Raw genomic sequence first — 14,914 nt, forward strand, 5'->3', positions numbered from 1 at the left:
TTTGGAATATTTAGGAGCAAGGAAATTTCATGACTGGATTTGTTGCACAGGTGGCATCCTATGACAGTTCCACGCTGGAAATCACTGAGCTCCTGAGAGTGTCCCATTCTTTCACAAAAGTTTGTAGAAACAGTCTCCATGCCCAAATGCTTGATTTTATACACCTGTGGCCGGGCCAAGTGATTAGGACTTCTGATTCCGATCATTTGGATGGGTGGCCAAATACTTTTGGCAATATAGTGTACCTTTTTTTTACACTGAATTTATGTAACTTAATTTTTTGCGTTTGAATTTTGGGAACTGGATTATTTTTTACATCACGTTATGCTAAAAGAGTCATTGAATAACAATTCAGTGTTTTAAAATTAAGTGTTTATAAATTCAGTATAAAAAATTATATTTTAAAACATTTTAAAATTGTAAAAAAAAAAGATATCCATCCCCATCCATTTTCTACCGTTTGTCCCTCTAAATTTTCTTCTTGAAAATGCAATACTCATTTCAGGTAAATTAAGACTTCTTAGACCAGCAAAATGCTGACACAATGGTATTTGTTGGTAATGTGTTTAAAAAACTACCAATGACCGTATCGTATGAAAACCAAAGCAACTTTAATATGTTCCAGACACCCAAAATAATAACACAAAACCCATTTTACAGAAAATATAGTTTTACATGCCAAAAACAATGTGAAATACATATAAATTATAAATCACTTACCATTAATGAAGACTCTTGTTGGCAAAGACAGAGATGGGCAGAGCTACTAGTTCTTTAAATCAATAATGGTTCTGTATCAAAGTGCTGGCACTGGCAACTTTTCTTGGCCCCATAGTGGCTTATTTTTCAGCGCTACTCGATAAAGGAGACTATTGTTGCGCAATACAGACAATATCAACAATTTAAATTTGGCTGATGATAGAGCTTTTAATACTGTCGATATATCAATGTTGATGACACATTCTAGTTGTGTCATGCAAATTTGACGGTGTCAATCGAACAAACGCATCCTCAACGCAATGTAGCATTTTTGCTATAGCGGATAATGTCCCTCCAGAGTGCAAAATCACTTCTAAGTCGGCAATCCTTGCCTCCATGGTGTAATATAAACTAAGTGTTTTATAAGTATCATCCCTGGACGACGGGGAATAGCTGAACATGCTAAACTACACACCGTAGGAGAATATGCTAACAGCTAACCCAGAGCTCTTGAATGTAAACAAAGGTTGCTGCGGCAATATAAATATTGACACAAACGATACCAAGTAGTATATAGTATCATTCGATAACACAAATCAATATTTTTTAACGTCAAACAATATTTTGTTGTTTTTTGAGCGAATTTTTCAGCACTGGATTTTTATACACTGAATTTATTTTTACACTGCATTTTTATGCACATACATTTTATACACTGAATCTTAGAACACTGACTTTTTTTTTTACTTAAATTGTCAGCATCATTTGATATAAGAAAATTCAGTTCACAAAATTAAAATGCAAAAAAATCAGTTACATCAATTTAGTGTAAAAAAAATAACCTTTCGTAATAAAGACACAAATTCACCTACATCCACATTGGGGTCTGCGCACTTTTATACTGGAGTCTGATAAAGATCCCATTTTACTTGAAGTGTTAACAGTCAGCTGGAAAAACTTGTATTTAGAAAAAAATCAGATTTGGGCCACTTTGGCCTGTAAACATAGTCAAAGACAGAGTCAGATGTAAAATTGGTATAAGCTATAAGGTCCATGAAAAGGGTTATGACGAAAACCCCACTGCTGTTAAAATTTGTAGTTTGATCTTCTGTCTTGGACTTAAATATGATAATGAACTAGTAGCTATTTTAGTAGCCAATTTTTAATTGATACAGTACCAGGAAATATTTGAAAATCACATTTAAAAAACATGGGTTTACATCAGCAAACGTGTCATACAAGAAACGAGTATGTACAACAAAACATGTTTGGTTCGTCAAAGTGTTGGCCTCCTCATGAAGACGCATCACAGGATGAAACGCTTACATTGATTTGGATGCACATTATTGATGCAAGCATCAACGCTGATCCGCACGCTAGAGTGGCATTCCACTGCATTGCTTCTCATGCACGTTTGTCATGGTAGAATAGTTTTGGTTCTATGCAGCATGAGCATAACCAAAATAAGGACCATTCAAAATATCGACACAGTGATATAGACTTCTTACTCTGATCGCCACCAATCGAATCTGCCAATCATTTGCATGAATATGAAAATCAGATATGTCAAATTCATCATTACTGTACTATCAATGACAACATTAAAGAAAAGCAGGTTACAATGTTTTCAATGAAATATGTCTGTGCGGGTGCCGATTTTCTTTCATTTGTTTGTGGAGTAGCGTAATTGTGAAGGAATATTCTCTACATGTGTACCAAACATAGCACCCACTTAACTCGTTTTCCACTCTCACAACAAGTCGTGCCGAAGTTGCCTTCGCTGACCTTCGGAATTTAGAAACACCAACATGAATAATGTTACTATACTGACCCATTACAGCCACTGCTAACATAAGAAAGTAAGTTACAAAACAGCACATTTTTCTTGCAAATACTTTTTGCGGCTAATTTACCGATTTGTTTTTGCTAATTGCCTTAATGTCTTGTGTTCAAAAGTTTTTATTAAACCCCAGCAAAGAACTGAAATTATATGTTATTTTTTGTGCTATGGCGCTATCATTAAGACTTATTAAGACTCACTGCAGGTGCTGCGAGTTGAAAATGTATTTACTATTTTGCCTTGAAACAAAAGTAAACCCGTCCATAGCAATTCCGCTCGAAATTATTCTTTATCATTCCAAGCAACGTATGTAAGTTCACAATTTAATTAAAAAAAAAATCATATTTACTAAACTGTCCCATGTGTGGTGTCTGTAAGAGTGTTTTCATGCATACTTGTACACGCTAACATAATATAATGAAGCTAGCGTCGTTAGAATTGGCTGTGTGTCTGTTTTAGTTGTATTAACTTACAATGGCATTCGTTTTGTATTGTTTCAGTTTCATAAATTCAGTAAGTTCACAAACATGTCAGCGTGGAATTATTGAGTCTGTTTAGCTGAATGGAGAGCTAGCTTCCGCAGCTAGTGGGTCCATGACGATGATGTTCAGCCATTTTTACTGCAATGTTACAGTCACCGTTTGAAACAATTAAGGTATGTAAATAAACATTTACAGACTATTTCTGTGTAAATGATTTTACAAGGTCTGCAACTAATGTAAGTATGTATTTTTTTTAAAAATATTTAGTTTATATCCGATGCGCTCTACAGTCCGTATAATACAGTATATAATTGTTTTAATAGAATAGAAAGACTAAAATAATCTATCTAGTCAAGAACAAAAACATGCTTGCTCACTCATCGATACATTTATGCATGTAACTAAGACAGGTGATAAGAAAAGTCAATTAATGAATGCAATTCATTAATTTACCTATTCAGTGGCCTGGTGGTTAGAGTGTCCGCCCTGATCGGTAGGTCGTGAGTTCAAACCCCGGCCAAGTCATACCAAAGACTATAAAAATGGGACCCATTACCTCCCTGCTTGGCACTCAGCATCAAGGGTTGGAATTGGGGGTTAAATCACCAAAAATGATTTCCGGGCGTGGCCACTGCTGCTGCCCACTGCTCCCTTCACCTCCCGGGGGTGATCAAGGTTGATGGGTCAAATGCAAAGAATCATTTCGCCACACCTAGTGTGTGTGTGACAATCATTGGTACTTTAACTTTTAACTTTTAACAATTGCTCCTCCCATGAGTTGATTAATGATAGTCATCAGCGGGAAGAACCAGAGCTTTGAAGTCAACTCGCCCTGGACGGTGAGGCTCGCTGGGAAAAACAAGCAGTAAATGTTGGCCATCATGCCAAAGACTGCAGTTTGAGTCCTTGAAAAAAATGTCAGTGTTTGTTTGTGATGCATAAAAGGCCCATTTAGAAATTAGATGAAAAATTAGTGAGAATTGTGATCTCAGTTGCCCTGCGATGAGGTGGCGACTTGTCCAGGGTGTACCCCGCCTTCCGCCCGATTGTAGCTGAGATAGGCTCTAGCGCCCCCCGCGACCCCGAAGGGAATAAGCGGTACAAAATGGATGGATGGATGGGTGATCTCAGTTTTTGCAGCCCGAGCAGTCCTTGTGTTTTTGCCGTTAAACCTTGGCACAGGTCTGTGCTTCTACTGAATTGTATCCTACTTTGTTCTTGTTTTCTTTGTTTGTGTTTTTTTCTGTCTTTTGACAGAACCTGAACCACAGGTAACAAAGAGTAGAGCTGATGCTGACAATGAAACTACGTATGCACTGAAAATTATTTGCCACTTTAAAAATATATTTTCTAGAAATGTATAATTACATTTTGTCTATTCTAATTTTTTTTTAAATACAATTGAGAATATATATACATATATACATATACACACACACATATTCATATATATATATATATATATATATATATATATATATATATATATATATATATATATATATATATATATATATATATACAGTCGCGATCAAAAGTTTACATACACTTGTAAAGAACATAATGTCATGGCTGTCTTGAGTTTCCAATAATTTATACAACTCTTATTTTTTTGTGATAGAGTGATTGGAGCACATACTTGTTGGTCACAAAAAACAGTCATGAAATTTAATTCTTTTATGAATTTATTATGGGTCTACTGAAAATGTGACCAAATCTGCTGGGTCAAAAGTATACATACAGCAATGTTAATATTTGGTTACATGTCCCTTGGCAAGTTTCACTGCAATAAAGCGCTTTTGGTAGCCATCCACAAGCTTCTGGCAAGCTTCTGGTTGAATTTTTGACAACTCCTCTTGACAAAATTGGTGCAGTTCAGCTAAATGTGTTGGTTTTCTGACATGGACTTGTTTCTTCAGCATTGTCCACATGTATAAGTCAGGACTTTGGGAAGGCCATTCTGAGACCTTAATTCTAGCCTGATTTAGGCATTCCTTTACCACTTTTGACGTGTGTTTGGGGTCATTGTCTTGTTGGAACACCCAACTGCGCCCAAGACCCAACCTCGCGGCTGATAATTTTAAGTTGTCCTGAAGAATTTGGAGGTAATCCTCCTTTTTCATTGTATCATTTACTCTCTGTAAAGCACTAGTTCCATTGGCAGCAAAACAGGCCCAGAGCATAATACTACCACCACCATGCTTGACGGTAGGTTTGGTGTTCCTGGGATTAAAGGCCTCACCTTTTCTCCTCCAAACATATTGCTGGGTATTGTGGCCAGACAGCTCAGTTTTTGTTTCATCTGACCACAGAACCACAGGTCTTATCTTTGTCCATGTGATGTCAGATAAATCTAGTCTTTTTATCTTATATTTTGTCAGCACTTTTTGCAATATGAAATGCTATGGTCTATTGTGTATATTATGAACACAGTGTTCAATATCAATTAGCTGAGTAGTTTTGGCTATGGTGACAAAAGCTCCCTCTGACTCTCTCATGCAGTGATGGTCAGTGATAAGGTTGCTATGTGTCCCCTGTGCGTCCGTGAGGTTGGATTGTGTTCCTTTGGTCCAGTTGGACTTTGCCAAGAGGATTATCGGAGCTCTCCTGCTGTAGGCCGAGGCTCCAGAAGACTAACAAGTCAGACACTGTCAGATCCAGGGAAGCGAGGCCAAGGGCTATTGCTTTGAAGTGGGCCATGAGATTCTCATCTGGAGAGGATCAGATGCAGGGAGTGAGAGGTGCAAAGCTCCAACAGAACAGACAAACCGGGATGGCTTCAAGAGGTGTAGCGACAGGCGGCTAAAGAACCACAAAGTGTTCGTAGGAAAGCACAAGTGATGTACATCTTTGGTTTGAACAGTGGGAGACGAAACACTAACAATTCTGCAATTAAAGCATGTTGAAATGTTTTACAGCAGGGAATTTAATTTGTGTTTTTTTCTCTCTATATAGTCCTTTAAGTGTAACACCACGTCAGAACCCTTTCATTGTAAGCAATTGGCATTTCAACATCAATTGCATGCAAGTCGATTACGACTCTTTTTCCCCTAATTTTCTTTTCAATTGAGAAATGTTTTGTCTGCATTACTGTAGCAAATAAATATAGGGGCTTATGATCATTGCATCTTAAGAGACATGCATTCACATCAATGCTATTGTGCATTAAAAATGTATCTTTTTTTAACACACAAATTGCTTATTTTATTATTTTTAGGCATTATGTGCTTGCCATACGTGTATAGTGTATATATATGAAATTGTTTTTGTGGTTGTTGGTTTTTGTGTGAGTACTTGCGGGCTTCACTATGTGCTTTAAACTGAATCTTGTGTATTATTTACAATGACAATAAAGTTATCTATCAATCTAATTTTAACCATGTTACACAGCAGTGCCATCACTCAACATATTAAATACAAACTCTACGCATCTGACTCTGGACTAGTCTGCGGTTACTCTAATGCCTAAATATGTATAGTTATAAAATATTTGGTTATGGTATTATATTTGGAACATGCATAGTTAGAATATGGTACATTACATTTTTCCAGTTTTTCATTAAATCATTTACGAAAAGGAGCATAAAGGAAGCAGAATTTATTTGATCCCACCACTTTTCCATTTCATAGCAATTTCTAACACATTGGTTTGTTCACTTCCTGTCGATCAAAAAAATGCGTAATACATAAATAGTAACTAAATCTTTATTATAAGATGTGATTTACATAATGAGAAACATACAATTCTTATTTTTGATAAGGTTCAAGATGTTTATTGGGATTCTTTTTCCTTGTACTTTGTAAACACTTTGAGTTTGAACAGTTTCTTAAACTGGATTATAATAGTACATTGGTTGATTTCTATGCTTAATCCATTCCATAATTTAACTCCACATACTGATATATGTTCGAAGTTTGATGTATTTACTTATATATAGAGATTCAACAACTTTGGTCCCAGTATTGATCCCTGGGTTATGCCGCAAGATATATTTAGCGCTGTAGACTTATGTTCGCCTAGCTTCAAGTATTGCTTCCTTTTGCTTAAGTAGCTTCTTACCCATTTCAAAACCAGCCCATCTGAAACATATCGTTTTATTTTGTTAATTAAAGGGGTCATATTCTGATTAGTTTTTTCGACGTGTAAAAACACTTCCTTGAGGTCTACATAACATGTAATGGTGGTTGTTTGGTCAAAATGTTGTATAAATTACGGTTTACAGACCATATTCAAGCCGCTTTCTGACCGTCTCTTCAGGATGCGCCGTTTTGTTATAATTTAGAACTATATGCTACTTTTTATTAGAAATGGCAACAGTGAAGGATGCATGTGCATGTGATATTGACTACAGTATCGGACTACAGTGGCGCACTCGCGCAAAGCTCTTTGGGTAAAACTTTACCATATACGGATATAACTGCTAACGTCACATGTTGAAAAAACGTCACAGATGGGAAAAATTCCAAAAGGCTCGTTTGGAGAAAGTATGAAGGAAGGCAAGATTTTTTAATAAATATCTTCGCAATGCCTCCATGGTTTAATCTCACATTTTCGGGATTTATGCATATTCTTAATACACAATAAGAGGTACCATTCGGTAGGAAAAGTTGGTTTTGCATAATAGGTCCCCTTTAAGGTATTATGTTTAATTGTGTCAAATGATTTTGTCAAGTCCATAACCACATATTTATTTTTTCTGTAAGAATATATAATGAAACAATATAAGCATGATGTCATGTCTTCCAGAATATCAGATGGCTCGGGTGTCATCCATATGCTGCTCACAGCAATTAGTGACACATTTGCATGGAATCAGGGAGTGGCTATTGTAACACTGATGTATTAACCAAAGAATTTCTGAGGTTCTATTTGAAGTTATGACTGACTCTGCAGTAATTACAAAGGGTTTTAAACAATGTATAGTGCACATGCTTAACTCTTAAATCATGCATACATATTCTTAGTTGCATGCACTCGTTACCTTGCATGACACTAAATTCACAACAAACTAGAAATGCATCGTGTTAGTCGTGGAGAGTATAGGACACAACAGTGAAAACAGATGTATAACCCGATTTCTATCTGCATTAGAAGATAATATCACCCAATCAATCAACAAGCACATACACAGATGCACACTGTACAGCACACTATTGCGATAGTCTCGCTTTCTTCCTGTCTGATGTAACCTTTACCATGTTTTTGTGTCCCGCGAGGAATTCCTTCATCATGTGACATGGTGCTATTGGCGGAGATAGGAAGGGGGCTGTTCAGACAGCTGTTTCCCATCAGCACTCAGTCAACTGTGCTGGTCAGCCTGTCGCAAACCTGCCCAGGGGATCAGAGCAGCAGAATTTAGAGCTTAAATAGGGTACGGGTCAAAATAGTTCCAATTAGGAGGTCATTCCAATTTGTTCTTCCATATCGACAGTGCTTCATCAGGCGTCTCGGGCCTGCTTGCACAGTGTCATGTACAAATCTGTGTGCAGGGGTGAATGGGGTTGCCTCCATCTGGGAGTGATTATGCCTTTTCCTCATTGTTTCCTGTCTCTTCACCCTAACAGCACTACTGCTGTTTTGCTGCCTCTATGTTGGCCAAAGTCTCTTGGCTTGTTCAGATTAAGCCCCCCCCCCCAATGTAATTTAAGACCAGTGAAGCTTTAGAGCGGTCACTCAAACCCAGGCGTCTACATTAACACGTATTCTTCACCTCATCAGCATCAGGAAACTGCTGTAGAAGAAGAAAGTGAACATGTGTAGACTTCAGCGTTCGGATTTCCCCGTATTAAAGTCCGTCCTGCACATTGGTCTGAAACCAGCAAGTCCACGTTTTTTTTCTGGCTGTGTGTATTTTGGTCAGATTTTTGACACATGCGTGAGAATGAGCATGAGCTAACTTTGACTGCCACATATCACGGTCATTCTCGTACTTCTTTGGACGAACACAAGTTTTCTTTGTCTACAGCTAAGCTTTTGGCGACAAGCATATTTTCTGTGTCCAGGATCTTTGCTGTGGAAAGGTGATAATTTTAGCTTGCTGCTGCCAGCAAGTAGAACTGCCTCAAGCTCACCACTTGGTATTGTTGTTTTGGCATGTCATATTTTCAGCATGGAAGTAGAGGGAATGAATGTGTGCTCTTTCTTTGTACATACAGTATATTTGATACATTTTTCTTTATCGTATTTCATTAGATTGTGACAGAATTTATATTGTACCGTATTTTCTGGACTATAGAGCACACCGGTTTATAGGCTGCACTCACTAACTTTTAGACGAAAAACACATGTTTTCATGTATTAGCCGGACAAGGCTATAAGCCGCAGATATATGCGTTGTGAAATAAGCTATTTACACAGAAAGATTGTGTAAATGTTTATTTACATACCTTAATTGCTTCCAAACTGTGCCTGTAACATGGCAGTAAAATAGCAGATCAAACAATACAGAAGTCATCACCGTGGACCCACTAGCTGCGTTAGCTAGCTCTCCAATCAGCTAGACCAGTGTTTTTCAACCTTTTTTGAGCCAAGGCACATTTTTTTCATTGAAAAAATCCAAAGGCACACCACCAGCAGAAATCATTAAAAAAAAATTGAACTCGATATTGACAAAAGTCGTCGTCACAATTGTTGAATATGAATTTAAACCATAACCAACCATGCATCACTATACTTGTCTCAAAGTACTGTCACGACCTGTCACATCACGCCGTGACTTATTTTGAGTTTTTTGGTGTTTTCCTGTGTGTAATGTCTTGCGCTCCTATTTTGGTGGCTTTTCCTGTTTTGTTGGTATTTTCCTGTTGCAGGTTCATGTCTTCCTTTGAGCGCTATTCCAGTTGTTGCTATCCTTCTTTGTGTGGACATTGTTGTCATGTCATGTACGGATGTACTTTGTTGATGCCATCTTTGCTCCACATGTTGTAAGTCTCTGCTGTCGTCCAGCATTCTGTTTTTCTTTACTTTGTAGCCAGTTCAGTTGTAGTTTTGTTCTGCTTCAATGCCTTTTTTTTAGATACCTTTTTACCTGCACACTGCCTCCTACTGTCGTCTTCATATTGTGATCATGACAAACTATGTTCCAGACGTCTACAAAGCAATTAGCTACCTGCTGTCACCTACTGATATGAAAGAGAATAACACGGTTACTCTGCAGAGCTCTCGACAGCACTGACACTCATCAACGGCACATTATTTGTGGATTATAACTACTGGTTTGCAAAAATATTTTTAACCCAAATAGCTGAAATGACAATCTCCCACGGCACACCAGACTGTATCTCACGGTACACTAGTGTGCCGCGGCACAGTGGTTGAAAAACACTGAGCTAGACAGACTAAATAACTCCACGGTGACGTCTTGGTGACTTTTGTGAGGAATTTTTGAAAATGAAACAATACAAACAGAATGCCATTGTAAGTTCATAATACTAAAACAGACATTTGTTAACATATTAGCGTATTAGCTAATGCTAATGACGCTTGCGTGATTCCATTACGGTAGCACGTACAAATATGCATGAAAACACTTCTATCAAACATGGGACTTCTAGCTTCCCCATTGTGATTTTTTTACAGCTTTGGGTCCGGTTAACGGCAACAGTCGGTAAACATCGCCATAACATTTATTTGGCTGGTAACAGGCAGCCTAGCCAGTTGCATAGGATAGGATAGACTTTTATTTATCCCACAATGGAGAAAATACCTTGTTGCAATGCAGGTTTTTACATACATTAACAGAAGTAAAATGTAATGAAAAACTACGAATTAGTAATAAAGCTTCAACTGTGGGCTTTTGTTTGGTCTGGTTTGCTGTAATTTTTTTAAAATCCTATTCGTACTGTATACTTACTATCTATTCTGTATATTCCTACTACTCTAAGCTATTTAAAGGCCTACTGAAATGAATTTTTTTTATTTAAACGGGGATAGCAGATCTATTCTATGTGTCATACTTGATCATTTCGCGATATTGCCATATTTTTGCTGAAAGGATTTAGTAGAGAACAACGACGATAAAAATCGCAACTTTTGGTATCCGACAAAAAAAAGCCTTGTAAGTAGCGTGACATAGTCAGTTGAACATTTCCGCAAAGTTCCTTATTGTTTACAGAGATGGCGGCCAGAAGTGAGAGCGATTTGGACCGAGAAAGCGACGATTTCCCCATTAATTTGAGCGAGGATGAAAGATTTGTGGCTGAGGAAAGTGCAAGTGAAGGACTAGTGGGGAGTGGAAGCGATTCAGATAGGGAAGATGCTGTGAGAGGCGGGTGGGACCTGATATTCAGCTGGGAATGACTACAACAGTAAATAAACACAAGACATATATATACTCTATTAGCCACAACACAACCAGGCATATATATTTAATATGCCACAAATTAATCCCGCATAACAAACACCTAGGTGTTTGTTATGCTAGCTCCTAGCTCCTGGCTCCTAGCTCCTAGCTCCCGTCCATATAACCCGCCAATACAATTCAAACACCTGCACAACACACACAATCACTCAGCCCAAAGGACCGTTCACCTAACCCATGGTTCATAAAGCTTATATATTTACCCAAAGTTACGTACGTGACACGCACGTACGGGCAAGCGATCAAATGTTTGGAAGCGCAGCTGCGTACTCACGGTACCACGTCTGCGTCTGTGTATCCAAATCAAAGTAATCCTGGTAAGAGTCTGTATTGTCCCAGTTCTCTACAGGCGTCTGTGTATCGAAGTCAAAGTCCTCCTGGTAAGAGTCTCTGTTGTCCGAGTTCTTCGATCTTGACTGCATCTTTCGGGAATGTAAACAATGAAACACCGGCTGTGTTGTGTTGCTGACTTCCCTCGCAAAATACTCCGCTTCGCACCGACAACTTTCTTCTTTGCTTGCTCAGCTTCTTTCTCCATAATGCAATGAACAAATTGCAACAGATTCGCCAACACAGATGTCCAGAATCATGTGGAATTTTGCGATAAAAACTGACGACTTTAAGCTGGCCGTGGTGCTGGACTAAAATGTCCTGTCTAACTTGTGACGTCACATCCGCAGCGTCAGCATACCAAGACATTTTCAGCAGATATTTTGCAGGAAATTTAAAATTGCACTTTAGTAAACTAACCCGGCCGTATTGGCATGTGTTGCAATGTTAAGATTTCATCATTGATATATAAACTATCAGACTGCGTGGTCGGTAGTAGTGGGTTTCAGTAGGCCTTTAAAACCAATTGTATTTATCACCTATTGTATTTCAATTACTATGTACATATACTATCGTTCTTGTGGAAGTCTTTGGACTAAATCAAGGGCCTTGGATACTAAATTGTGTCCCATTTCACATGTCTCGTGTGCTGGTAACTGTACTCTGAAATCGACAATAAGATAAAGAAACCATGCAGAGGAGACAACAAGGCTTGGTTTCAGAAGAAATAACAAGAGGCACGAAATGCAGCAAACAGAAATAGCTCAAAAACGCTAAACAGAATTGTAAAAAAGCGCAAGAGGTACCAGTAATCCAAGTTCGATACCATAAAGAGCAAAGATGGGATGAACCTCATGGTAGAAGACCAGAAAGCCAGATCAGTGGAACATTTTAGAGAAGTTTTAAACCAACCGGATTCAACATCACTAACTGATTTTATTGAACACAACACCATGGATCGCCTTGATATAGAAATAAATACCAAACAGATCATAAAACAAGAAGTCTTAAAAGGTATTATTGCCATGAAGCAAGGCAAAACACCAGGCATAGCCAAGATATCATCAGAAACGTTGAAACATGGGCAGGAGCAAATAACAAATCAGCTAACTCACTTGTTCTACAAGATATGGGAATCAGAACGAGTGCCCAGAGACTGGAATAAACGAAATATTGTAAAATTACCAAAAGAGGAAATCTAAGCAACTATAACAACTAGAGGGGTTTTACACTTTCATCCGTCTCAGGCTAGGTTTTTTGTTCATTACTATTGAACAGACTCAAAGATGCTCTGGATACAAGATTTTGGCAGTAACAAGCGGGTTTCCGTAAGGGAAGGTCATGTACCGAACCAATTCTAACTCTCAGGGACATAAATCAAGCATTGTCTACGATTTAACAAGGAACTACATAGTTCAACAAGGCCTTTGATAGTATACATAGGCACTCAGAATTAAGGGTAGCAAAAATCTATGGAATCCCACAAAAATTAATCAGTATATTTAAGAGTGTGTACACTAAGTCCTGCTGCTACTTCAGAACTGGCGCTTCAACATCATCTCAGGCGTACGTCAAGGATGCATATTATTGCCCCTGCTCTTCCTACACACCATAGACTTTGTGATGCGCAAAGCCATGAACAAATCAATCCATCCATCCATTTTCTACCGCTTGTCCCTCCAAACTTTGGAATGAACTGGAATGACACCAGAATAACTGACCTTGATTTTGCTGATGTCTTGGCCCTTCTCAAAGACACAGCAAAGGCTCTACAGGAAATGACAGACAGTCTGTCAGACACAGTAGCTGAAAAAACGAAGGTCATGTCAGTAATGAAAGAACACCCTCCCAACTTGCAAGTGATTAACGAAACTGCAGAAAATATACAAAGCTTTACCTACCAGGGGATCATTCTATCCAATAAAGAAGACACAGAAATTGACATTTTAAGCTAGAGTTGTCTTTCAAAATCATTCCATACAACTCGTTAATCATCCAAGTAGCCATATACTGTTTGTCAGTGAAGCATGGAAGATGACAGAGGCTCTGTCCCAAAAGATCAATGTTTTTAATGAAAGATGTCCCAGGAAAATTTTCAACATCACATGGAAAGATAATGTCCCAAACGAAGAGGTGCTACAAAGGACAAAACAAATTCCACTTAGCATCATCATAAGGAAACGTCGCCTGACAATTTTAGGCCACATCATAAGGATAGAAGAGAGGAAACACCCAAAATTTCACTAGAGTGAACACCCTAATATGGTAAAAGGAAAGGGGGGGGGCTGTAACCACATGGAGAACAATCACCAATGATCTGGAGTGAATGGGACTTACCTGGGAAGAGCCAAAGATTCTTGCGATGGACAGAATACAATGAATGTCTGCTGTTGCTGCCCAATGCTCCGCAAGGAACATGAGGAACTAAGTCTCAGTTAGTAAGTCATGTGTGCTGATATGACAATAAAGTGCCAAGAAGGAACCCATAATTGTGTGTTTGTTTTCATTTTCGCTTTTCTGACGGTAGCCCTCATTAGGCAACATGGCTTTCTTATGTCCTCTTTTGCATTGGTATACATACCTCGGTAGTTAGTGAACCTACTGCGAAACACAAAAGACCTGGGTTCAATAAAATCCTAGCATGGAAATGTTTTAACATGTTGTTTTATTGTTACTATTATTGATTTAACGGTGGTTTGTTGTTTCAAATTAAAATGCCTTACTTTTCCATATTTTTCTCGGAATATTTCCCATATTTTGAAATGCAAATGTTGACAATTATTGCCCAATAATTGCATACATACGTGTGTATAAAATATCATGAACAATACACACATTAAAAAAAGTAATAGACTTTCTTGTTTTTGTATGTTTCCACAGTTTTACGCGACGACTTCAGACAAAATCCAGTAGATGTCATGGTTGCAGTGGGTGAGCCTGCAGTGTTGGAGTGTCAGCCCCCCCGTGGACATCCGGAACCGACTATCTCATGGAGAAAAAATGGTTTGAACCTAAATGACAGAGAGGAACGGATCACAGTAAGACTTTGACCTCATCTTTGCTTTAAATTTTATTTGTCCCAATACATTGCTTCACTAAACAATGATTATAGTCAATGTGATATCAGCATACCCGATCTACAATGACTTTAAAATATGTTACCGAGAGGTGTTTTTGATATTTTGGTAAATGTTTTAAAGCTG

The 14,914-nt window shown here is 38.1% G+C and overlaps 1 protein-coding gene across 3 annotated transcripts in view; it reads left to right on the top strand.

Moving 5' to 3' along the window:
- LOC133650616 (roundabout homolog 1-like) overlaps nt 1-14,914 on the top strand; it is a 256,474-nt gene that overhangs the window by 169,489 nt on the left and 72,071 nt on the right. For all 3 annotated transcript variants that reach the window (XM_062048087.1, XM_062048085.1, XM_062048086.1), the window contains exon 3: nt 14,592-14,749. In XM_062048087.1, the coding sequence (XP_061904071.1) occupies nt 14,592-14,749 (158 nt within the window). The remainder of the gene's footprint in view (nt 1-14,591; nt 14,750-14,914) is intronic.

This window comes from Entelurus aequoreus, linkage group LG05 (assembly GCF_033978785.1).
Source record: "Entelurus aequoreus isolate RoL-2023_Sb linkage group LG05, RoL_Eaeq_v1.1, whole genome shotgun sequence".
NCBI classification, from domain to species: Eukaryota; Metazoa; Chordata; class Actinopteri; order Syngnathiformes; family Syngnathidae; genus Entelurus; species Entelurus aequoreus.